This window comes from Macrotis lagotis, chromosome 2, assembly GCF_037893015.1.
Source record: "Macrotis lagotis isolate mMagLag1 chromosome 2, bilby.v1.9.chrom.fasta, whole genome shotgun sequence".
Taxonomy (NCBI): Eukaryota; Metazoa; Chordata; class Mammalia; order Peramelemorphia; family Peramelidae; genus Macrotis; species Macrotis lagotis.
The window spans coordinates 252,283,538-252,309,096 of NC_133659.1; the positions used below are offsets into that span (position 1 = coordinate 252,283,538).

The window sequence follows — 25,559 nt, forward strand, 5'->3', positions numbered from 1 at the left end:
CTTGTACTTAAAAAAGTGGTTTTAGAGATATATACATGTATATACATACACACATATAAAACATATCTATAATGTGCATGAATGTATATATATATATATATACACATTTTACATTTATATTATTTATAGATATATACATTTGTCTCCCCCCCTTAGAATGCACATTTGCAAGTTTCATGGAAGTAAAGATTGTTTCATTCTTCCTACTTGTATTTTTAGCACCTGGCACATCATAGATTATTCATTATGTTTATTGATTCATTCATCAGTAGTTTGGGATGGTCTTATTAGCAGGATTAGAAGAATGGGGAGAAACTGTGATAGGACTATGAGTGAGGGAAGAGGGGAAAAGACCACTAGGGGAAGCACCTTGTCATTACCTGTAGTCGGAACCAGTCCAACCTCAGTCCAGAAAAATCAAATTTTTCTCCAGTATCAACTGTGAAGAAAGAGAAAGAAGTTTAAATAGTATTTCAGTAATCAAGATTCCATAGAATACTAAGTTATCTGTCCCTCTCCCCCATCTCAGTAAATAAGATTAAGATTCCCCAGAGAAGGAGATTCCATCCTGCCTCCCCCACACCTCAATCTGCTGCCCTCATCTCCCTCCAGTCACCTTGTTTGAGGTTAAGAGAGGAGAGGGTGCTGACAAAAGAAGACATAATGATAGATTCCTCTTCTGGGCATACCGACAGGTTCTGGAAGAAGAGTAAGGATAGAGGAGAGGAGAGTCAGATGGAAACACAGACCCCACTAGAGGGGAGAAGGTTCATCATTACAACAGGAAGAATTTATCATGGGGGAGAGGCAGGGTTGGACAGGTTTTAAGGAATAGGGATAAAAGAGAAATTAAAAGGCTCAAAGACAGAACCTTCTTTGGTTTCACCCTACCCCCCATTGGAGGTTTCCCTCCAATCTTCTTTTAGAAAGCTACTTCCTGTTTGGGTGCAGTCTCAGTCTTACTTGTATTCAAAGAGAAAAAAAAGTCAATCTCCTTTTTGTTGTTGTTGTGGCATTTTATCAGTTATGTCTAACTAGGGTTTTCTTGGAAGAGATACTGCCATTTCCTTCTCCAGATCATTTTACAGATGACGAAACTGAGGCAAACAGGTTAAATGACCTGTCCAGGGTCTTATAACTAGTATATGTCTGAGGCTGATTTGAACTCAGAAAGATATGTCTTCCTCATTCCAGTCCCAGTAAACTATCCACCCTGCTACCTAGCTGGCCATCTCCTTTTTACACCTATGGAAAATGGATGAGGCCCTATGTACCTCTAAGTTGCCTCACATAGGATGATTCAGAACAGGGATTCCTCCATGGTCAACAGGACATACCTGGATGATGTCACTGAGCACAAGAGCATCAAACCTGGCAAGGTACTGAAGGTGATAACGCTGGATGACTTTGGTGTGTCTCTGGATCAGACCTCTCACCTCCTCCAGCAAGAAAAGTAGCTCTGCAATATGTCTAGAGATGGATGTAAGTTGGGGAAGCAAGGGGAGAAGAGGAGAGGGAAGGAGAAACAGAGAGGCAGAGACAGACAGACAGAGAGGGAGAATTCAGATTTTCCAAGGTCATATGGGTCTCATTTATAAAATTAAGGCTTTGGATTATGAAAAGGGCACTGGATCTGGGGTCAGAAGACCCAGTTCAAGAAATCTTCCATCACTGTATCATCTGGAGCAAGTCCTTAAATTGCAGGGTTTGAAAGATTTCTAAGATCCCTTCCATCTTTAAATCCAAAACCTCATGATCCTCCCATTTCCAACACTTTGGTCACATGCTTTCCTTCCTGGCCCCTGCCAAGTTCTGACAGCCAAAAGTTTCAACTATATTAAATAATTTGAAGAGTTGACCCAGGCTCTCCCTTTCCCTGCCAGGAAGTCCTTGCACAGGAACTCACAGGTCAACATAGTCCTCTGGGGTCTTTGTCTTGGTGACATTTTCTGCATGGCGAATCAACCAGTTGACCTCATCCCGAATAAAGGACAGAGCCAAGAAGGCTAAAAGGGCCTGGTAAGAGGGCAGAGGCAGCATAAGTTTTTGAATTAAAGTGATTCCTGAAGCATACAAGCAATTCGCAACACAGCATGTACAAAGGCAACTTCACACAATCAAACCTGACTAGGATGAGAGTCTTCAAAAATTTTTAGTGTGGTATTAAGCTTTAATAACATAAATATCTCATTCCAACTCACAAATGTCAATTTCTAAATCGGGCCTCATCACCAAGTTCTTAGAATCACAGGTTTAGATATCATAAAAGTCCAACCCCTCTACCTTTATCCCTCACCCTCCTGCTATTTCTACAGCTTGCCTTGGGACCCAGGAGTCCTGGTTCATCCATCAACACAGTCTCCAATTCCTTTACTGCAATCCTCAAAAACTGTCGGCGTTGGCAATGAAATTGGCCACTGTGAAAAAGAAAAGGAATAAGAGGAGAGAATTCTTGCCTCCACCCTGGCAAAATTTGGGAGGGATGAAGGGCAAAAGGATAGGAGAAGGTTGAGGAGGATTATAATAATCCCTTGTGTTATATAGATTGCAAAAGATTTTTAAATTGTATTATCTCATTTGAAATTAACAAATGACAATACATTTAAATGATATAATGCATCTTATAATGTTAGGCATTAATAATAATAATAGTTTTATAAATGAGGAAAATAAAGCTACAAAATTTTCTTCTACCAATAAGTGACAGTCAAAACTTGAACCTAGATCTTTTGACTTTAAACCTAGTGTATTTTCCAGGATACTACATTGACTCTCAGAGAAAGGGGAGTACTTGTGGGTAGCACATTGGTTGAGTTAAGAAATGTGAGAGAAAAGCAATGGGAATGGGGCAATGAGGAAGGGGAACAAGGGACAGCATGGGACCACTTCATACCCACCTGGAGATACCTCCTACCTGTTATTCATCACATACTCTTTGCTTTCCTTTATATCTGTCACTCGTTTGCCATACCTAGTTATTGACATAAACACAGAAAGGTTGGAGAATCACTGGGGACTTTCTTTCTGTGTAGACCCAATGTGAATAATCCACTACTAAAGGATATTGCCCTCTGCTTAACCCATTGTAGCAGCACACTCCAGTTTGGGAGAGGGTATGTGCCACCCTCCCAGAACTTTCTTTCACAGTTCAACCCTTTCCTTTTCAGTCCCCAGCTTCAGAAGACACTTTTCTTCCTATATCTGGCTTTCTCTCAGGGTTCTGTATGGGATCCCTTATGAATATAAAGAATAATAATATAATATAATAATGTTCTTATTGCCTATTTCCTACCTAATCTAGATTAGTTTTCCCCTTCTTTAGGGAATCTGAGAAAGAGGGAGTCTGTTAGTCATGTAACAAATGTTAAAATTAGAAACTAGATAACTATAGTGAAAATTAACTGAATTCTCTTTGTTTTCTGGATCCAGAAGCAGGGTCTGTTACTAAGATACAGCAGACTCTTTTGCCATGGAACCCTTCCAGAATTCTGCTAAAACCTGGATCCTTCAGAGTCATCTTGCTCTTCCACTCACTCTAGAAGCCTTCTGTCAAACATTTCTTTTTAGTGAATTTCTGTTTGGTTTCCTTCTCCAAGAAGACCTCCCATGTTAACACTGCCCATCCTTCAACCCCAAAACACAAACCCTACCCCTTCAATATTCTTTGATTAATCATTGAGGTTTCCTGATCTCCCTAAAAGACTCTTTGATTACACACATACATACTACATACATACATACATACACACACATACACATGTATCAACGTTATAGAATCTTAGAGTCGGAAAAGAATTGGAGTAAACTGTAAATATTAAACATATAATGAACTTAAAAAAATTATCTAGTTCAACTCCCATCATTCTACAGATAGAAAGAAAAAAAAAACAAAGTCATTCACTTGGCTGAGCTCATACAGATAATTTCTAGCAGAGCCAAGAAAAATATCTAGTTTTTCTGTCTTCTCAAATCCTTTGCTTTTTTAAATCTGTATTATGTGCCTTTCCTTTTGGAGTAGAGATTCCCTGAAAGCAAGGATTTAGTTTGCCTTTTATATGTTTGTTCATTGAAACATATTCCAAGCCCCTAGAATATTGCTCTGTGTTCCTTGACTTTGACACTAAGTTGCTGACTGCTTCAAAATGAGAAAAGAAGGGAGAGATCCCAAAGGATGCTAGACCAGCTCTTGGAAACCTCACCCTTTCAAACTGCCAAACAGGTCTTCGGTGACCTTGTGCACCTGAAGGACTTCCTCTCGGATCAGGGTGATGTACAATGACCCCTGCAGGCCCAGCTTCCACAGTTTCTGGCACTGGGGGTTGGAATTAAGGCACCCATGGCAGAGGAGGAAGCCTACTACAAGTGGGGAGATTAGCAGAGAGAAGTTTGAAGATTAGAGCCCTGAGGTATCACTGTTTGTCATCAAGTCTCCTTCAGCCCCATTGATGGAATACTTACTAAGGATCCAACGTTCCATCACCTCCAAGGAGAGATATTCACAAGCCATCTGAGAGAAAGAGAGGGACAGAGGTCAACTGGTCAGTCAACTCATCTGTCCTCTGGAGGAGAGGGGCAGTCCAGGAGAAAAAAGAGGTGAGTAAAGGATAAACAAGGGCTCTCACTCTTGATAAGGGTCACAGATGAGACCAGATGAACTAAGGGAATTAAATTTACCATTTAACTGGGTGAATTAGGGTACAATGGGAGAACCTAACTATGCCAACAATCATAACAGGAGTTGAATAAATTAGAGGAAGAGACACAAATAGAAAAGGAACAGAAGTACTATGGATAAAAAACTTACTTTCTACAAGTTACATCAATATCATTATTAGAAATAAGAATAGAACACTAGAAAGTCAGACTCTGAAGCTTCCCAGATCACCCTAGACCACAATGATCTCTTCATGCTCTAACCTCCTTTCCTGTTTAGTGTCCACATCACTCATCTAGTTATATTGCCTTATAATATAAGCTATTTTTTCATTTATTTTTTTTCCTTTTTAAATTTTTATTTGAAGTCTGGAAAGACTTCAGTGAAATGAGCAAAACCAGAAGAACATTATACACTAACAATACTGACAATAAACCATGATGGACTTGTTCATTTCAGCAGTACAATAATCAAAGACAATTTTAAGGGACTTGTGATGGAAAATACCATCCATATCCAGGGAAGGAACTGTAGAGTTTAAATGAAGACCAAAGTTTATTATCTTCAGTTTTTAAAAGTTGTTTTATGTATTATGTAATTTCATTATCTCCAATGTTTTCTTTCTACCTTTTGGATCTGATTCTTCTCTTACAACACATTGGATTTTAATCTTTGTTTAGCATGGTTACAAACACAAAGCCTATATCAAATTGCTTTCTGTTGCGGGGGGAGGGAAGGAAGAAAGGGAGGGAGAAAAACTGAAACTCAAACCTTACAAAGAAAATGATTAGTAAAAACTACCACTGTATGTAGTTGGAATAATAAATAAAATATTAATATAATAAAAATATAAAAAGACAAATTTTTTTGTATTTTATTTTTTCCAATTACATATATAGTTTTCAACATTCATTTTTATAAGAATTTTGAAAAATATGAGTTATTTTTTTATATATCATGTTACCTTAACTAAAGAATCATTCTCTGAGGACTGAAATAATCTTTTTCATCTTTGTTTCTCTTCTCCCTCCCAACTCAGCCTCCTGATCCAAAATAAATAAATATTCACTTTTCTATTCATAGAACAAATTACATGTTTTAAGAGGTTTTTTTTTCAGGTTTTTTGCAAGGCAATGGGGTTAAGTGGCTTGGGCCGCACAGCTAGGTAATTATTAAGTGTCTGAGGCTGGATTTGAACTCAGGTACTCCTGATTCCAGGACCAGTGCTCTATCCATTATGCCACCTAGCCACCCCTACATGTTTTAAGAGTTATGTCTGAGCAGGCGATTCATGATCAGAACCATGCCTTAAGAATCTTTACTCTCATAGCAACATGTAAAATAAATTGGAAGAGAGAGACATTGGTTAGAGAAGTTTTTAGTGAGAGCCAACACTATAGCTATCCATAAAGGGAATGGAAGTTATCCATACAGGGGATAATTGGCAATGTGAGAATGAATGGAGAAGGGAGAAATTATCAAAAGAAGGGTACTTTGAGTAATGTCTAAGATAAAAGGAAGCTGATAGTTTGTACTGCCAAATAAACACTCAAAAAATGTTGATTAATTGGAGGCTTTGATTGGATACCCTACTGGTGCCTCAGTTCCCTTCTACTTATTAAGGAATATCTACAATATATAAAACAAACACAAATTCTTGCACCTATCCCAACCTCCAAACCAATTCACAAACACCCACCAGGAAAAAAATTTTGACTTGTCCTTTTCAGGTAATTTGGAGACAACACTCAATTTTCCTGGTGCTCCAGAACATCCTGTGCCTGAAAGAACCACCCTTCCCCAGAATTGGCCTTAACTCTCTCACTGCAGCCTGCCAAGGGAGCGAACTGACCGTGTCTGAGCTGGCAGGGTTGATCATGGTGGGGGGAGCACTAATGAGGCTCAGAAGCTGGGCGCTGCGCCACTGCTCAGCCCCCTGGTTCCTTCGAGTAAAGAGGAAGTGTAGGGAGAGGAGGGCCCCGCTCACGGCCTGTGGAGAGAGACAAACAAAACCCCCAAAGTGAAGGTACAGTAAAGAGGTGAATAAACTGAATCTCAAGGATTTTTTCCCCTGTCCCAGAGGCTTGCCTTGGTGTGGGGGCCAAACTCCTCTGTCAGCTTCTTCAGGGGATGATCATATTCCAAAACCATCTGGCCCAGACGAGCAAAGCTGGGGTCACTGGGGAAAGAATTAGAGACCATTACTTACCTTCCTTTACCCACCTGCTCATCCACAAGGGATCCCCCAGGAGAGAGGGTCTTGGAAGCCATGAAACTAGCCTCTAAGACTTTTTTTTCAATTTGGCTAGAATAGATTTAATTTATCTGATACAAACAATGTATGCTAATAGTTATGGCATTTTTTGAAATGTGTGTTAAATCAGATGAGTTAGACTGTATTCCAAATTAACAAGATACAGGAAAAGAAATGGAGTTTAGATCATAGATCTAGGACTAGAAGGGAGCTCATCCTTTTACAGATGAAGAAGCTGAAGCCTAGAAAGGTAAAGTCATTATCCAAGGAACACAGGAAATAAGCAGCAGAGGCAGTTATTAATCCAAGGTCTCTGGTTCCCAATCCAAAATTCTTTCCACTCACTTCCTTAACCACTTTATTTAGAATAATAGTTCAAGAACTAGAGGAGATCTCAAAGGACTTCTAGTCAAAGTCACCCATTTTACAGATGAGGAAACTGAGGTTCAGTGGGGTTAAGTGACTTGTCACACAGGTGTTAAATATAAGAACTGAGATTAGAACCCAGATTATCTGATATCAAATCCCGAAAATTTTCCACTGCTGCAACCTTGGTATTTATACATGGAATCAAATATAATTTTATAGGCAAGAGTACTCCTTTACTCCCTCCCCAAGAGATGTATTAAGCCTACAGACTACATAGATACATAGACAGAAAAGGAAACTGAGCCAGAGTTCAGTGACTTGCCCAGGAACATATAGCTATACTCTATATAAAGAAAACAAACAAAAAAACCCCCACAAATGTGAAAGTTCATAAAAATCTCCTCCCTTAATTATGTGCTAAAATAAGAAACCCAATGCTGTAAAGACTGTAGACCTTCAACCAAAACTTAGACTCAAAGAATGCCCAAGTTGAAAGGGACCTTAAGGCAAGACCTCCTTGAAGCATCAATTTCCCTTTAGACCATTCATGAAAGTAGTCTCCTGCAGATATTAGGAACTCAGCTGATAGAATCACAAATCAAGCAATGAACACGGTCCCCTAAATAGATGCATACCAGTGTCCTAAGGAGAGTATGTATCTGCACACTAGGTCTACACACATGCATGCATATGACATGTTAGCATTCAAACATGCATGTGTGAGCTTTGATCATTTCCACACCCTACAGGGAAAGAGAACAGTCTATGTTGCCAAAATAACAAGATTTCCATCCTCACTATGCCACTGACTAACCAATATGACTTTGAGCAAGTGACTTAATTTTTCTAGCTTCATTTTCTTTGTCTATAAAATAGGTGAGTTAGTTTAATGAAGAGATGTTGAATACTTCATCTGCTGGCCTCATAAGGGCCATAATATTCCAAGTGCAGTCTGAACCAGATTAAAATGTCGTTATTGCTCAGTTGTGACTCTTCATGACCCTATTTGGGGTTTTTGTGGCAAAATGCTTGCTATTTCCTTCTCCAGCTCATTTTACAGATAAGGAAACAGGGTTTAGTGACTTGCCCAAGGACACAGCTAGTAAGTGTCTTAGGCTGAATTTGAATTCAGGAAGTCTTTCTGACTCCAGGTCCAGCATTCTATCCATTACTCCATCTAGCTATCCCTAGATTAAAATGTAATTGGGGAAAAATTAACAAAATAAATAAAAATTCAATAAATCATAGATAACACTAATTATGATTTTCCAAATCAATATGCAGCCCACAGTGATCCTTGTGTACAGTTTAGTGGTCCCATTTCTATTTGAATTTGAAATTAATGGACTAGATGTCCTTTAAAGTACCTCTTCTAAATCAAATATTCTAAAATCTCATGGTCCCTTGGCCCCCAAGTATTCAGGTGTACACAGATTATCAGGTCTAAATATCTATTCTAATGGAACTGCACTAAATACACAAATCATTTAGGTTTTGTTTGAAATGCATTATAGTAAATGTCATTTCTCACAGTGTTACTTTCTTGATTTTCTTTCCACTCATATTAAGTAAAGTAAGATTGCATTCCCTTTGCAATTCCCTATAGTAGGGTCCAGATGAGCACAGGGAGGCAGGGCAGAGGCAGAAGCCAGACCAATATTAAAAATGTACCACGTGCAATGCAAAGGGAAAAGTTGATAGTCATGAGTTGGCTCTATATTCATTTGCACCTGGCTCATAGGAAGCTGAAATTGTTTTCATGTCTAGGAGTTACGTCTCTCCATCTGGACCATAAACTCCCAGACGTAAAGGCACATGTCTTCTCTCCTTTCTGTAACCAGTTTCTATCTCAAATCCCTGAGTTTAGGGTTTTTGGAACAGTGATTTCCTTTGACCTACCTGTGCCCCTGTGTCATCTCAAAGGCACAATTATACATGCCAATGAGTATCCTCCGGTCCTCAATCCGTGACAGCAGCAAGATAACTGAGGTGTAGGTCACAATCAGATCCAGGTAATTCCGGGTGAAATCAAAGTTGAGGTTCTACAAGGAAAAAAAGGGGGATGGGGAGTGGTGCTGCAGGTCAGACAATCTATTAATTTGAACCTTCCCTCTCCCTACCTCCTTTCAAGTTTGACTTGATAGGATCAACCTAGAAAAACCAGTAGAAGGTAGAAGGAATGCAGAGAGACTGTGGGGGATAGGAAAGCAAGGTGTTGGAGGGGAGAAGGACAATAGAACAAGGAGCAAGGACTAAAAGAAGACCTGGGATAGAAAAAAAAGGAAAGAGAAAAAGAAAATCTGCAAAGAACTAGGGAGATTTCTGTTCTTGTTTATATCAAATAAATTCCATCAAGTTCATGCTTAACTTGTAAATATATGTTAAATAGTCAGTAATAGAGCTGTAGTCTCAGGAAAATAGAAACTATGATAGAAATTCCCCTAATCCCATGAGAGTTCCCATGTTCTTCTCAAAGTAAGCTCTAAATATTCATAGGATCATAGAATTAGAGATGGATGAATTTCCAAAGACATTTAGTTCAACTCTCCCCTTTTACAAATGAGGTAACTGAGACCCAGGGAGATTTAATGGCTTTCCCAAAGTAACCCAGGTGGTATCAAAGATTCAATTTAAACCTGGATCCTCTGTTTCCAAAGGAAATTTCCCCCCTTTATTATGTTACGTCTAAATGCCCATTGAGTGACTTGATCTAATTTCCAGTAACTTTTCCCCAAACTGTCTTGCCTCCCCCTAAACCCTCACGCTGGGTGTCTTCAAGGCTATCCCAAGAATATAGGGTAAGGGAGGAGGATATGGGGGAGGGGGGCTTACAATGTCGAAATGGCACTGGCAGGCATCAATGGTGTTGAGAAGCTCATATACATGATCCTGAGGAGAGAAGTCAAGACAGAAGAAGCATGTATAAGATGGGTATGTATGGAAGAGGAAATACTCTAACTTGAAATTGAGGAAAAGAGTCCTTTGGCTCCAAAGAACCAAGAAGGATATAACAAAAATAGAAGAGAAAAGATAGGCATTGATATGACTTGAATGTTTCTACCATGTCTGAAACTCCAGATGTGGGGTAAATAAGGCAAAGGGCACTCCCCAAAAGGCAGTTACGGCTGGTTTTAGCAAACATTTCATATTGATATATTGGACTGAACACAGGCAGTCGACCCTACAGAGGCTCTTACCCTGAGGTCCATGAAATTGTATTTTTTTGTTATGCTTCAATATTTTGATGACTGAATTTCAGTACTATCAGTTTCCCTTGTGATTCTAAGTAATTTTTTTTCATTTAAAAGCATTCTTCTGAGAAAGGGTCTATAGGCCCCAACATGATGATCTCTCCTTGAAAGAAAGCAAGTACTGAAAAATAATGGTACCATAGGCATTATTGTAAATATTGTATTCTCATCTGGGAGAAAATAAAAAGACTGGAGTACTTCCTATTCTAATATTAGCTTTTCCAAAATATGACCAGAACATATCTTGGTGCTAGACATTGTCCCTTTTTGCAAGTAAAATTAAAGTGAGTTCTTAAAATCATATTTTTGGATACAGTTACTATAACACTCTAATGACATCATCTAGTATTATATTTTATAGCAATTTATACTAGTAGATTGAAAGCTCCATGAGGGCAGGGCCCAGATCTTATCCAAGCTTTTTATCTAACAAGTGCCCTGCAGTGGTCTACACATAATAAATCTATGTTTAATAAATTGCATTATATTATATTGGGAAAAATTACGCAAGTAATTTTCAGTTTCTATGTTGGTGCCATTATAAATTTTCTATGTAAGGGGTTACTGCTAAAGAACTGATCACATTCACCTGTTATCCATCCCTACACCCCAAAAGTTATGCCTATTGACCCACGTGCCATTACACAAAGGCTACATTGCCTTTGTAGGAAGTCCAATCCTTGAACCAAGTCAATAACTTCCCTAAAATAAATCCCTTTTTAGACACTACCTAAAACCTCAGTTGCAGAATCAAAGAAGCAGTAAAAGGGACAACAGCAATTCTCTCATCCTTCACAAACTCCTCTTTATTCTAGTGCCTTCCTCCAGTAAATATTTCTTGATTTTTCTGTATATATATACATATATATATATATGTTGCTTTGTTATTTATGTGTTTGCATGCTGTCTCCTCTATTAGATTATAAGCAACTTGAGGGCAGGGACTGCCTTTTACATCATTTTGAATCCCCATGCTTAGCAGTATCTGGCATTTGGTAAATGTTTATTTATTGGTCAATTGACTCAAACCCTTCATTTAAAAATATAATTATAAGAATATATAGGATACTGAGGTCCATATTGATTAAGGCTTTTAGCCAAGATGAAATCATACAGATAAAAATTAAAGTAAGTTGGCAAAATTATATATTTGATATGATTGGTGGAATGCTTCAACATAGCTATTTTGTAATACTGTACCTTAGAGTTATCTGCATTGTGACTATTTGCTGAGGCTCATGAATCCCTTCTCCCCTCTAAATGCTCTCAATTCAAGTTTCCAATTCTATAGCACTTTAGCCCTTTTCCACTGCTGTGGATCTCCTTTGCTAAGCTTCCTATCTCTCTGTTTCTCTTGTTATCCTGTCCTCTAGGAGTTCCTGGCTTAAGTTCCAAGGGAAGACAGTGGAGGTCATTGTCCCTGACCATGTTGCCTTTTAGATAAACCTCCTAAATCCGCTACCAGTGGTTTGATCGTTAAAATGAGGATGGATTTAATCTCAAACTCTTTAGATTAGCAACCTTCTAAGAGAGAGAAAGGATTCCACAGTGTCCCTACCCAGGAGTTCAAGGGTAGGACAGAATTAGAAGTCACTCACCCGAAATTCCATAACATCTACAAATGATTGGTAATAGCTGGTGAGGAATCTGACAATCTCTGTTTTATCCCGATGAACAGGCCCCAAGTGTTGCTGGAAAGAACACAAAACAGAACCAAAAAAAAAGAAGAGGAAGAATTATTAGGTTCAACTAACAACAAGAAGGGTTTGGGTTAGACCTGGAAAACTTCCTAACAGATGCTAAAACATGGTTAAGGGAATATGTTCCTCTTTGGAGAATCTTGCATAGGGGAGATAAGCAGAAAATCTTAATGCAGTTCTACCTAGACTGAGAAGGATACATGAAATGACTATTCTTTCAAAGCCTTTTCCCAATGCAGCAGTAATGATTCTATGGCCACACTAGGAAATTTGTATGTTAAATGGAGTTATATGTTAAAAGATTTAGAAGACACAAAAATAGAATAAAAGGTGAAAAACTTGGGACTGAAGTAGATGGATATTATAATAGATAGGCATTTCTAAGTGAAAATGAGCAAAGACACATTTAGGTGAAGAAAGATGAGAATTTTGAAAAAAGCCTTGGCTTTGGGGGAGAAGAAGGGATAATAACAGCTCACATGTACATAACAATTTTCTTAAACCAAATGCTTTCTACACAATAGATAAATCAGTATATAGAGCTCTGAGTCTGAAGTCAGGAAGACCTGATTTCAAATTCAACCTGAGACATTACTTGCTACATGACCCTGGGCAAATCACTAACCTCTTTTGCCTCCATTTCCTCAACTATAAAAAAAAGAGATGACCTGCCTTTTACAGCTATTTATTATGAGGATCAAATGAGATAAAATTTGTTAAGCTATTAGCATAATAGCCATAATAATATTAATAATCAGCATTAATTATTATCATTATCAACAATCCTCTGTGATAACTAATGCAAATATTCATATGCCCATTTTACAGATGAGGAAACTGGGACTCAGAGAGATGAAAGGGACATGCAAAGGGCAGAGCCAAGAGGATAGGGAAAATGTAGGAACTTGTCTGAGCTCTCCTCAAAGCTCCTCCAAATAACTTTGTTATTTTTAGAAAGATTTTATTATGAGTTTTATAATTTTCCCCCATTCCTGCTTCCTTCCCTCCACCCCCCACAGAAGGCATTCTGTTAGTCTTTACATTGTTTCCATGGTATGCATTGATATTAGTTGAATGTGATGAGAGAGAAATCATATCCTTAAGGAAGAAAAATAAAGTATAAGAGATAGTAAAATTACATGATAAGATTACTTTTTTTCCATATTAATTTTTCTAAATCTCTGGTCTTTGTTCAAACTCTACAATACTTTCTCTGGATACAGATGGTATTCTCCATTGCTGATAGCCCAAAATTGTCTCTGGTTGTTGCACTGATGGAATGAGCAAGTCCATCAAGGTTGATCATCATCTCCATGATGCTGTTAGTGTGTACAATGTTTTTCTGATTCTGCTCATCTCGCTTAGCATCAGTTCATGCAAATCCTTCCAGGCATCCCTGAATTCCCATCCCTCCTAGTTTCTAATAGAGCAATAGTGTTCCATGACATACATATACCACAGTTTGTTAAGCCATTCCCCAATTGAAGGACATTCCCTTAATTTCCAATTCTTTGCCACCACAAACAGGGCTGCTATGAATATTCCAAATAACTTTAAATGTCTCAAAACAAATTCTGGAGCAGCAGAACCTACAAAAAGAGGGTGAAAGCATTTTCCAACCCAAGACAACTTAAAAGGCCAACAATAAAGGATCTGTTGTACTAGGATGAGAATGGAGCACAGTTCAGTGAGGGCCCCACCCAGCAAACTTAGAAGTATAGCTAGACAGAGGACACAGGAGTGAACCAGCAGCAGAATCAGAGGCAGACCTGTCAGCCCACAGACAATAAGGGAATTAGACAACCGAGTCAAAAGGATATCACAGGAGTCACTATGCTGGCACCAGAGACAGGCCTTTTTTGTACTGCCCATATGTGAATCTGGATCACAGTCCCAGGTCTCAGTCCCCAGGGCAAGAAGGAGCACTAGCACACCTGGGACTTACAGCTGTAGGAGAGCTAGAACTCTGGCCCCAATTCCAAAGTGGAAAAAAGTGTTGTGGTCATTCACCAGAGAGTCCAGGATAGTGGTAAGCACACCTCTCCACAGATCATTCTACCATGGAAGAACTGAAAATTGAAAGGTTCCCAGAATTATCTCTGAAAACAGTTGCACCAAAAACCCTGAAGCTTGAGATGGTACCTCCTCCACTCTGGAAGCAGAGACCCACTTAAGCATAGAGTGAAAGTCAAGAAATAGGGTTAGAAAGATAAGCAAACAGCAGGAAAAGATCCTAACTGTAGAAAGTTACTATGGGGAGGCTAGGTGGTAGGTACAGTGGATAGAGCACCAGCCCTGGAGTCAGGAGTACCTGGATTCAAATCCGGTCTCAGACATTTAATAATTACCTAGCTGCATGGCCTTAGGCAAGCCACTTAACCCATTTGCCTTGCAAAAAACCTAAAAAAAATTTTTTTTAAGTTTCTATGGCAACAAGGAAGCTCAAAACACAAACACAGAACAAAATAGAAACTTCTACGTCAAAAGCTTAGAAATAGTGGGAAAAAATTGAGAAGAGAAATGAAAGTGATGCAAGAAAATCATGAAAATAGAATCAGCAGCTTGGTAAAGGAGACACAAAAATATGAAGAAAATAACTTTTGCTTCTGATTTTTACCTCCCCAAGTCCACCCTCCCTTTAAAAACAGAATAGGTCAAATAGAAAAAGAGGCACAAAAGTCCAATGAAGAGAATGCCTTGAAAAACAGGATTGGCCTTGGGGCAGCTAGGTGGTGCAGTGGATAAAGCACCAGCCTTGGAGTCAGGAGTACTTGGGTTCAAATCCCGTCTCAGACACTTAATAATTACCTAGCTGTGTGGCCTTGGGCAAGCCACTTAACCCCGTTTGCCCTGCAAAAACCTAAAAAAACAAAACAAAAAAAAAAAAAAACAGGATTGGCCAAATGGAAAAAGTTATACAAAAATTCACTGAAGAAAAGAACTCCTTAAAAATAGTACAATTGTCAAAATGGAAAAGGAAGTACACTTCACTGAAGAAATTAATTCCTTAAAATAAGAATTGGACAAGTGACAGCTAAAGACTTTATGAGACATGAAGAAACAAAAGATTGAAAAAAAGTGGAATAAAAAGTGAAATATCTCATTAGAAAAACAACTGACCTGCAAAATAAATACAGGAGAGATAGTTTAAGAATTATTAGACTACTTGAAAGCCATGATTAAAAGAATAGATTATCCATTATCTTTCAAGAAATTATCAAGGAAAACGGTCTTATATTCTAAAACCAGGCAAGGTAAAATACAAGAATCCTCTGATCACTTCCTGAAAAAGCTCTCAAAAGGAAAAGTCCCAGATTATTATAGTCAAATTCTAGAGCTCCTAGATCAAGAAAAAATATTATAAGCAAAAAGAAACAATTCAAATATGAATCTACAGTTAGGATAACACAAGCTTTAGTAGCCTCTACATTAAAGGAGATTCTACTACATCAAAGGTCTTGGAATATGATATTCCAAGAGAACAAAAGAGTTAGAATTACAATGAAGAATCACCTACCCAGCAAAATTGGATATAATCATTCAGGGGAGAAATGGCTATTGAATGAAATAAAGGGCTTTCAAACATTCTTGATGAAAATACCAGAACTGAAGAGAAAATATGACTTTCAAATATAAGACTCAAGAAAAATATAAAAAGGTAAACAGGAAAGAAGAACCATAAGGGATTCAATAAGATTAAATTATTTAAATTTCTACATGAGCAAATGATACTTGTAACTTCTAAAAACTCTCATTATTAAGGGAAGTCAGAAGAAGTACACAGTCAGAGGACAAAGATGTGAATTTAATATTATGGAATAATTATCAAAAAAAATAAAATGAAGGGATAAGAAAGAAGAATGCACTGTGAGAACAGAAAAGGGAGAGACAGAATGTGGTAAATAATCTGACAAAAAAAGATGTTAAAAAGCTCTTACAGTGGGGGAGGATGAAGGGAAGTAGAAGGAAGAACATGAGTGCCTTATTCTCACTAGAACCGGCTCAAAGAGTACTAATATACATACTCCGTTGGGTATAGAAATCATCTTGGTTGATTTCCATTAATTTCCATTAATTTCTTAAATATATAGAGAACTGGGGAGGCTAGGTGACTCAGTGGATAGAGCACTGGCCCTGGAGTCAGGAGTACCTGAGTTCAAATCCAGCCTCAGACACTTAATAATTACCCCATTAACCCCATTTGCCTTGAGAGAGAGAGAGAGAGAGAGAGAGAGAGAACTGAGTTAAATTTATAGAAATAAAAGCCATTCCTCAATTGATAAATGGTCAAAGGAAATGAACAGGCAGTTTTCAGATAAAATCATAGAAGTTATCTATAATGATATGAAAAAATGCTCTATTAATTAAATGAAAGTTAAAACAACTTTTAAGTACTACCTCACACCTATCAGATTGACTGATGTAACAGAAAAAGAGAATGACAAATGTTGGAAAAGATGTGGAAAAATTGAATCATGAATGCATTGTTGGTGCAGTATACTAATTCAACCATTTTAGAGATCAATTTGGAACTACACATATGCTTTAATCAAGTAATATCACTACTAGGGCTGTATCCCAAAGAAGTAAAACACAAAAAGGAAAAGGACCTATATTTATATTTATGTATACCTATATTTATATTTATAGTAGCTCTTTTGGTGAGGACAAAGAATTGGAAATTGAGGGGATGGTCTTCAATGGCTGAACAAATTGTTAAATATGATTGTAGTGAGTACTATTGTATTAGAAGAAATGACAAGCAGGATATTCTCAGAAAAACTCAGAAAGGCTTACATGAAGGCCCAGTGAAATAAGAACCATTATATGATGATCAATTGAGAATGACATTAGTTATTCTAAGTAATACAATGATCCAAGACAATTCTGAAGGACTTATGATAAAAAAAATGCTATTCACCTCTAGAGTAGGAACTGATAGTCTGCAAATTGAAGAATACTTTTTCTTTATTTTCCTTATTTTTTTATCTGTGAAAGAAAATTTTCACAACTTTTTCATGACTGCATATGGATAATTTATATCAAATTGCTTGCCTTCTCAATGAAGTGGAAGGAAGGAAAGAGAATTTGGAATTAAAAAAAAACCATTTTAAGTGAATATTAGAAATTATTTCTTATGTAATTGGGGGAAAATATATTTTTAAAGGAAAAAGAAAAAAGCTTCATGCTATGGTTAGATAACTAGACAACATCAGAATCGGGATTCTACCTAGGGTATACTCCTTCTATTATACCAAGCTGTGCTGGAAAAAAGAGGGATTAATGAGAATGGGGCCCAAATGGTTAGAAGCAAAACTGAAGTGATAGGGTAAACCTGAAAACTACTAACTAAGATGATGATGGCATTTGTCCTTCATTCTTGAAGAAGACCATGACATCAGAGAGGTGATGCCATGACAAGCACATGAATTGGATTTGAGTGAGGGGGTGCTGTGCTAAGGTATCAGCCTCACTTTCTCCTCCAGAGACATCTGAATCCAGTGGCTAAATATGAATTGGGACGACTAGAGATGGCCCTGGATGCAAGGCAATAGGGTTAAGTGACTTGCCCAAGGTCACACCATCAGTAAGTGTCAAGTGTTTGAGGCTGGTCTTGAACTCCAGCCCTTCTGACTTCTAGACCAGTGATCTACTCACTGCCTCACTTACCTTAGGCTGATCTAGTTTTCTTCCCCTAAAGCAAGTATTCTTAATTTGGGCCCATGAACTTTGAAAAATTGTTTTTAATAATTATATTTCAATATATTTGGTTTTCTTTATAATTCTGTGCATTTAAAAACACAATTCTGAAACAGTTTATAGCTTTCACCATATTGATTGCCCAAGGAGTCCAACCAAAAATGATTAGGAAGTTTTGATTTCAGAGAGTATTTTCACCAACTCTGACTGTGGCAAGGAGGGGCCACTGTTTGGCCAGTTGAGGTTTCCAGTCTTACATTCTCAGAATGAATATTTGGAGAACTTACAAAGTTATAACCAAAAGATAAATCAAATCCAAAAAAAAAAATCATTTAAGCAATTCAGTGGGATGGTGGTTAATAATAATTGACTAATTCACAGGGTTGTGGTGAGTAATAAATAAAATAAAATGGGGGGGGCTAGGTGGCGAAGTGGATGAAACACTGGCCCTGGAGTCAGGAGTACCTGAGTTCAAATCCAGTCTCAAACACTTAATAATTACCTAGCTGTGTGGCCCTGGGCAAGCCACTTAACCCCATTTGCTTTGCAAAAACCTAAAAATAAAATAAAATAAAACAAAAATAAAATAAAATGTAAAGAATGCTTCTATAAATGTTATAATTTTTAATCTCTCACCCCCTACCAAATTTAGGGAAAAGGTAGTTGGAGAATGAGGGTCTAGCTCATCCTAATCAAAAGAGAGAACATGGCCAATGTGGGAGCTGGCTTTGTTTATACTATGTATATTTGTTATAAGAATTTTATTTTCATTTTCTTTCTTTGTTTCCAGGGTAGAGGGTGAAAGATGGGAGAGAAGATAATTGTTTGTTAGCTGAAAAAAAAAATTTAATTAAAAAAAAGAGAGAAGCAGGTTCCTCACCGTGCTGCTTCGGACATCTACATTGGGGAATTTCTTGCTGATGTACTTGACAGATGATTCCATGGACTTTTCCAGGAGAAAAGGTGGCTTGGATTTAGGGTCTGAACAAGTCTGGTAAAAGAGAACAGAGAGGATGTCCACCTGCCCTCTGACCAACTAGAAGCATCCCTCTGCCTGCCTCATTTGTCCTTCCAAGCCCACTTGAGGAAGGAGGGATCTGAGACTCATTCCCTGAGGTCTGGCATCAAGAGTTAGCTAAAGCAGCTGGCCACAAAAACATCAGAGAATGGGAGGTAACAAAAGTCACCAGCTTCTCTCTGCCTGGCCCCGCACAAAGAGGAAGCTAAACCAACTCACAACCCTAACCAAGACCGGAAGGAGCAAGTACGACAGTCAGTCTGCTTGGCAGACCTACAACTAAAATGGATTCGGGGGAGGTTCACTACAAGCTCCTCCACAAAGGGCACTGTGGGAGATTATGGGAGACATGTGTCAGAAACTCACTTATGGAACATATGTTAATAGTAAAAGGCATAAAACTCTTCCCTGCTCCTCTCCTTTCTAGCCCCCCACCCTCTCCTCCATCCCTGCCCCTCTCTCTTTCCTGGTCATCCTCATCCACCTTTTGCTCTACTTAATAACCATCCAACTCATTGCTCCTACACCCACCACATATTAGTGTGGGTTATCCCAGTCTGGAGGGGTAAACAATGGATATATCTATCTCAAAAGACATTACCCTTCTCTACCCAGGCAATAGGTTCTCCCCTGTCCCCAACCCTTTCATGATAAGGTCTTAACTGAAGAGTTTGTGTGAAATATCAGTATGACTGTGAATCTGGAGACTGGTTCAAATCCTTTCTCCAAGAGGTTCAGAATATAATTGTTGCTTCTGCCCTAGCTAAAAAACAGATTCTCACAATGCATCAATCATAAAATAAACATCTAGAAGCCTGGAAGGGTCCTAGATTCCTCTAGTCCAATCCTTTCATCCTTTGGATGAAGGAATTTTCATGGAAATTAAAGATTTTTCCCAAGGTCACCTGGGGGGGGTCATTGAGGCAGGATATTAACATGGACCATCTAGCCCCAGAGGTAATAGGGGATGACCAGTGATGAGACTCAGTCTGAGGAAAGAGGGAACTAGAGAAGAAACCCACCCATCTGGCCTTCCATCATGCTAGAGGAGTAAGTCTCCTCCAGTCCTTTAGCTGGGACCAGAGACCACTCAAATGGGCAAAAAGTAAAGCTTAGTGTAGAAGAGAGTAAGTGCAACCTTGAGGGCCTCAGGACAACAAACTCCCACCAATTTCCCTCTACGTAGAAGCCCAGAGGACAGGTCGAGCTGATCCAGCTTACCTTCTTGATGTTATAAATACGAATGAGAACCCCACGCCCTCGGTCATTTAGAATGGTGAGCTTCTCTGTCAACTTTTGCTGGTAACAGGAGGTCATCGACATGATGACCACTGAGCTGGTGGGGGGATTTTTCACCGTAGGCCCTGATCACTAGTCAACCAAATGCTCAGGGCGGGGAAGAACTGGCCTGTTGGTGAATCTGTCTTCCTGTTGCCTCTGTGATTGGCTCCAGGACTGAAAGCTGTCATAGTTCACAAGCTCTGAGAGCTTCTGCTTCCCTTTTATAAATCCACCCCGAGAGACTTCCCCTTTCAGCACTTGTAGGGTGAGGGGAGAGGAAGGAGAGGCAACTCCCGATGCAAAAGGAAACTTGCCTGGCATTCAAAGCCCGTGATCTAGTCCCAGTCTCAATCCCCAGCTTTAGCTCCCACTACTGCCCAACAGGTAGCCTCTATTCCTTACCTCTCTACTGTTCCCACCTCATGCTTGCTTAGCAAGGTCCCTTCAACAAAAATGCCTTCCTACTCCCCCTCAAACACACACAGTTCTCTCCACCCATCTCAAACCCACACATTCTCTAAAACCTTCCTCAAATCTAACTAATCCAGCTTCCTCTAAACTCCTCCAACATCTTTTATTTGGCACTAATTACTGTCTCCTAGTTTTCCTCCTATTTATCAGACTATACCTACTCAGGTAACTTTGCTGTATCTTCATCCAGGTTATATCCACTAAATGGGCATGTCTTCCCAAGGATATGTCCTGAGCCCTATTCCTCCAAATTATTTCACTTAATCTCACCATCTTCCATTGATTCAATTATCTCTGTAGAGATGATTCCCAAATCTCCATATTCTGGGGCGGCTAGGTGGCACAGTGGATAGAGCACCGACCCTGAAGTCAGGAGTACCTGAGTTAAAATCCAGCATCAGACACATAATAATTACCTAGCTGTATGGCCTTGGGCAAGCCACTTAACCCCATTGCCTTGTAAAAAAAAATTTTTTTAAATTACCAAATCACCATATTCATCCCTAAACTCTCTCCTGAGCTCCAGACCTGCAGAATATCTCCAATTGGATGACTTTTCAGATATCTTCTCAAACTCAATATGTCCAAAATATAACTCGTCATCTCTCTCCCAAACTCTCCCCTCTTCCAAATCTTATTATTGACAAGGGGGCTAGCATCCTCCTAGATACTCAGGTCCCCAATCTTAGCCTCTTCACTCTCATTGAAAACAACATATCTTAATCAGTTGCTCAATTTTGCCTTTTCTTCTTTTCCTTTTTTCTTTCCTTTTGGAGACAATTAGGGTTAAGTGACTTGCTCAAGATCACACAACTAGAAAATGTCTGAGGCCATATTTGATCTCAGGATCTCTGCCACCTGACTGCCCATCATAACACCTTCCCACTCATATAGTCACCCTAGTTGATCACCTCTCAACTGAATTATTGCTGTAGCTTTCAGAATGATCTTCTGACCTTCAAGTCTCTCCCCTATCCTAATCCATACTTCATATAGTTGCCAAAAATGATTTTCCTGAATCACACATCTGAGTAGGTCAATTACCTCCAGGATCAAATATAAAATCTTCTGTTTGGTTTTAAAAGCTTTTCACAACCTGATCTCTTCCTACTTTTTCACTTTTATTCCACATTAAATCCTTCCAAATCAATCCAGTTAGACTTGCTGACTTGCTGTCCCTCACACATGATCTGCCATTCACCATATGGGTGCTACTTTTGTTCCCAGGCTTAGAGTGCTTTTGCTACCCACCTCTATCTCCTAGATTTACTAATTTCCTTCAAGGAGATTCAAATCCCCCCTTGAGGAGGAAGCCTTCCTGGTTGCCCCAAGGCTTTGTGTCAATTTTACTGCATAGGTCTTGTACTATCCAGTTGCTGGCATCCTGTCTACCCATTCAAATTGATTTTTGCATTTCTTGTATCTTCAGACATTAGCACTGTGCCTACTACAGAGCAAGGTTAATATGTGTTCCATTCATTTTTAGTAAGAAATGATCAATTATAAGCAAAAGGAAATTACATGTGCTATCCCTCATAGCAGTTGTGCCTTTAAAATGGGGGGGGGTGGGGCGGGGGAAGGAAGGCTAGGTGTTCAGGCAGCTAGGTGGTACCACAGTGCACAGGAGTCAGGAAATTTTCAAATCTGGCCTCAAATATTGACTATCTGTATGACCCTGGGCAAATCACTGAACCCTATTTGCCTCAGTTGCCTCATCTGTAAGGAGGAGGAAAGACCAAATAACTCTATTATCTTCATGAAAACCCCAAATGGAGTCATAGAGTCCAACACAACTGAACAGCAACTATGTGTGCAGGAGATGGGCTTTCTTAAAATATTACACAAGGAAATCTCTAATTCATTTACTGTATTTTCTGGGAAGTTTTATTTGTTGTTGTTCTTTTGAAGAGAAAGGGAAGGGATGGAGTTTAGGTAAAATTAGGATTGGACAAATTTGTTTTCAGTTTTAGCTTCCCTAGGCTCAAGGGATTAATTTGCTCTTGGGGAAAATTCATTCACACTAGGCTGTTAGGAACTTAATGTGTTTTCCCTCCCAAGGGCATTTGGTCTTTAAAAGAGCAGTCTGGAAAGAGCAATACATAATATGAAGGAATGAATTACTAATGGAAAAAAGTCAGACAGCAAGGAAGGATAGTCTTTCTTTACTTGGGAGAAGAGGGGGGGCGCAGAGGGAGGAGGGAGAGGGAAGGGTTTGAGTGACTTTCTTTCAAGTTTACTCTGTTTTGATCTTAGGATACTAAAAGATTTTGAAAATCACAGGATCAGGTGGTGTGCGGGCCATTAGAAGGATTGGAATCACCTGCTGTCTGGGAGGGGTGGGGAAGAATTAGGGCCAGCATATCCTAAATAGGTTTGGAGATATTTCATTGGTTTTCTCCAAAATAGGAGACAGGATAAAAGTAGGGCCAGAAGAGCTCTTAAATTAGGAAGTGGAGCAGCCATAAGATTAGCCTCTTTTGCTTTAAGGTGAGTGGAGATTTCCTGGAAGACTTTGGAATACATTTCATCATATCCTTTTTCAAGGCCCTCCCTGACCCAGCTTTCCCCTGACTTTTTCTTCTACTCAGGATAGTCTCTTTGTTATCCTGGTTCCCTTCACCTCACCTTCAAGACCCAGGGTCATCTTGTTTCCTCTAAGAAGTCTACTTTCCTTGACCCCTCTCTTCATCAATCTCTGTCTCTTTTAATGTCCTATAGGATTTAGTCTCTAGCATCTAACTTCATGTGTAATTTATCATGTTTCCTTCATGGATTTCAACTCTAATAGGAGGTTAACCTTCTGGAGGGCAGGGTCTGTATCTTTATACTCCTGTTTCCTGAGCAATGTGTTAAGCACACATTAGGCATTTTAATGAGGTTTATCTTCTGAATATTTTAAAGAAAAAAAGCTTAAGTCTCAGGGTTTTTTAATCTGGTGTCTATTAATTTTTTGCTTTTATTAAATATCTTGATAAACTGTATTTCAATGTATTTGGTTTCCTTTGTAAACCTGTGTATCTTATACATCTAAAAAATATGATTCTGAAATCCAAAGATTTCCCTAGACAGAAAAAGGGGTCAGTGTCACAAAAACAAGCTTAAAAAAATTGAGAGGTAGGTAGAAGTCTCCCTTATGAGAGCTGTAAAGTCAAACCTCTAATCACTTAAGGGAGAAAGCATGGATTCTGTGATCAGTATGGAGCAGTTAAGGTAGAATTGAGGTCAGAGCCATTTTTCACCCTTCTGAAGAACAGCCGTTGTCCCTTCATAAGCCTTTCTCCTACTGTCTTGCAGAAAGATTTTTATTCCTGAAGGTACCCTTTCCCCTTGAATTCTTAATGCACAAGGCAGACTACTGCAAGAATTAGGTAAGTCTCTTAATTAGTTTGTGGGAGTGAATGTGGCTGGCAGAAAGATAATAATAGGTAATAATAAAAGGTAAAAATAATAATAAAAGGTAACTTTCCTTAGAATTTCAAGACTTGTAAAGCACTTTCCATATATTAAATCATTTGTTCACAAAGTTATCAAGTCTGAAATATTCACCTTTAAGGAGCTCTCAAATTGTATGCCCAAGATTTTCCATTCAGTGTAATTAGGGAAAGGATTAACCAATTGGGAATTACCCAGGCTCTAGAACTCACTCCAAGTTCTAAGAAATTCCTTAATCACTACAACCTGGTTCAAAGGCTGGACAGCTTTTTCCCTAACTTGCTTTATACAACTTCAATTAAAAAAAGTTACCCTTTCTCCAAACCACAATTGCTATGATTCTAAAATTATCTACAATAAGCTTTGGAAAGAATTTGACAGTTTAGTAAAAACTGAATTTGCAGTGGGGAGTTCTTAGGCCGAAATCCTGGCTCTTACCTATAGGACCAAGGTCTTGTTCTTTTCTCTCTCTGAGCCTCATTTTCCTCCACTATACAATCTTATGCTCTGACAACTAACTCCTAGATTAGTACAGGCTCCTATCATTGATAACAAGATTTAATAGTGTTCTAGAATACTTAGTAAACCCTATATTTGAAGAGGTTTAAGTGAAGGACACAGTTCCTAACTCTAATCTGGTCATTAAAATTCGAGGGGAGCTTTAAACAGAGGCACTGGCTTGTGACGGTGTTCCCTGAGAGCCACCTGTGCCTAAATCCTTGGACTTAATCACTTAGGTGGCAGATGTGGCTTCCGGCATTTGTCAACCTATCTCTATACCCTCTGCCAGAGCCTCGGGCGTGATAGAAAGCTGATCTGGAATAAACTCACCCTCCTCCCTTCCCACTGTTCACGCCAGGTTTTCTTGATCTGGATTTTCAACAATCCTGGCCGGCAGCTGTTGCCTGGGTAACTTGGGAGTCCTTGATGCAAGAGTGGCAGCTAACGTTTGGGCTCCCCAGACAGCACGTGCATGCCAACCTCTGAGTGGCTGCTCTCAGTAATAATTTTCTCTCCACCTAATCAAGTTCATCAGGACACAGATCAGGGATGTGAAGTTGGAAGGCTTTGCTGAAGGCAAAGAACTGTAGAGGAGAAAGCGGGGAGGGGGACAGCTGACCTCCAGGGGCTTGGTTCTTCTAAGAACTTCTCTTCTTTCTAGACTTTTTTTTATTGACAAATACCTAGGGTTCCTTCAGGGTGGCAAACTTTGAGACTAGGCTACCCAGGCACTGAATCTGAAGAAGTTGCAGTTCTATTGTTTTAATGAGCATCTCTTGTAGGACAAAGAAAACCCCAAGACTTTAGACAGTCTTCTAACGCTAAATTGTAAGCTCCTTAAAAGCTTTTTTGCCTCTGTCTTTTTTACCTCTTTTTTTTTATCCCCCCAGGGTTTGGCACAGTCACCAAGAAATGTTGTCAATTAATT

General features: G+C 39.0%; 1 protein-coding gene across 2 annotated transcripts in view; it reads right to left on the reverse strand.

The window, feature by feature from the left end:
* NCKAP1L (NCK associated protein 1 like) overlaps positions 1–20,397 on the reverse strand; it is a 63,622-nt gene extending 43,225 nt beyond the window's left edge. Inside the window, exons 1-15 of one of the 2 annotated variants that reach the window (XM_074225721.1) lie at positions 20,168–20,397; positions 18,809–18,919; positions 12,127–12,219; positions 10,110–10,166; positions 9,177–9,319; positions 6,743–6,833; positions 6,507–6,644; positions 4,459–4,507; positions 4,200–4,356; positions 2,915–2,971; positions 2,321–2,417; positions 1,907–2,016; positions 1,338–1,470; positions 617–698; positions 381–439 (exon numbers count right to left, since the gene is read on the reverse strand). In XM_074225721.1, coding sequence (XP_074081822.1) covers positions 381–439; positions 617–698; positions 1,338–1,470; positions 1,907–2,016; positions 2,321–2,417; positions 2,915–2,971; positions 4,200–4,356; positions 4,459–4,507; positions 6,507–6,644; positions 6,743–6,833; positions 9,177–9,319; positions 10,110–10,166; positions 12,127–12,219; positions 18,809–18,919; positions 20,168–20,269 — 1,479 coding nt within the window. In that variant the 5' untranslated portion in view covers positions 20,270–20,397. The remainder of the gene's footprint in view (positions 1–380; positions 440–616; positions 699–1,337; positions 1,471–1,906; positions 2,017–2,320; positions 2,418–2,914; positions 2,972–4,199; positions 4,357–4,458; positions 4,508–6,506; positions 6,645–6,742; positions 6,834–9,176; positions 9,320–10,109; positions 10,167–12,126; positions 12,220–18,808; positions 18,920–20,167) is intronic. The other variant, XM_074225722.1, reaches the window with a different exon arrangement.
* Between the last annotated feature and the right edge of the window lie 5,162 nt (positions 20,398–25,559).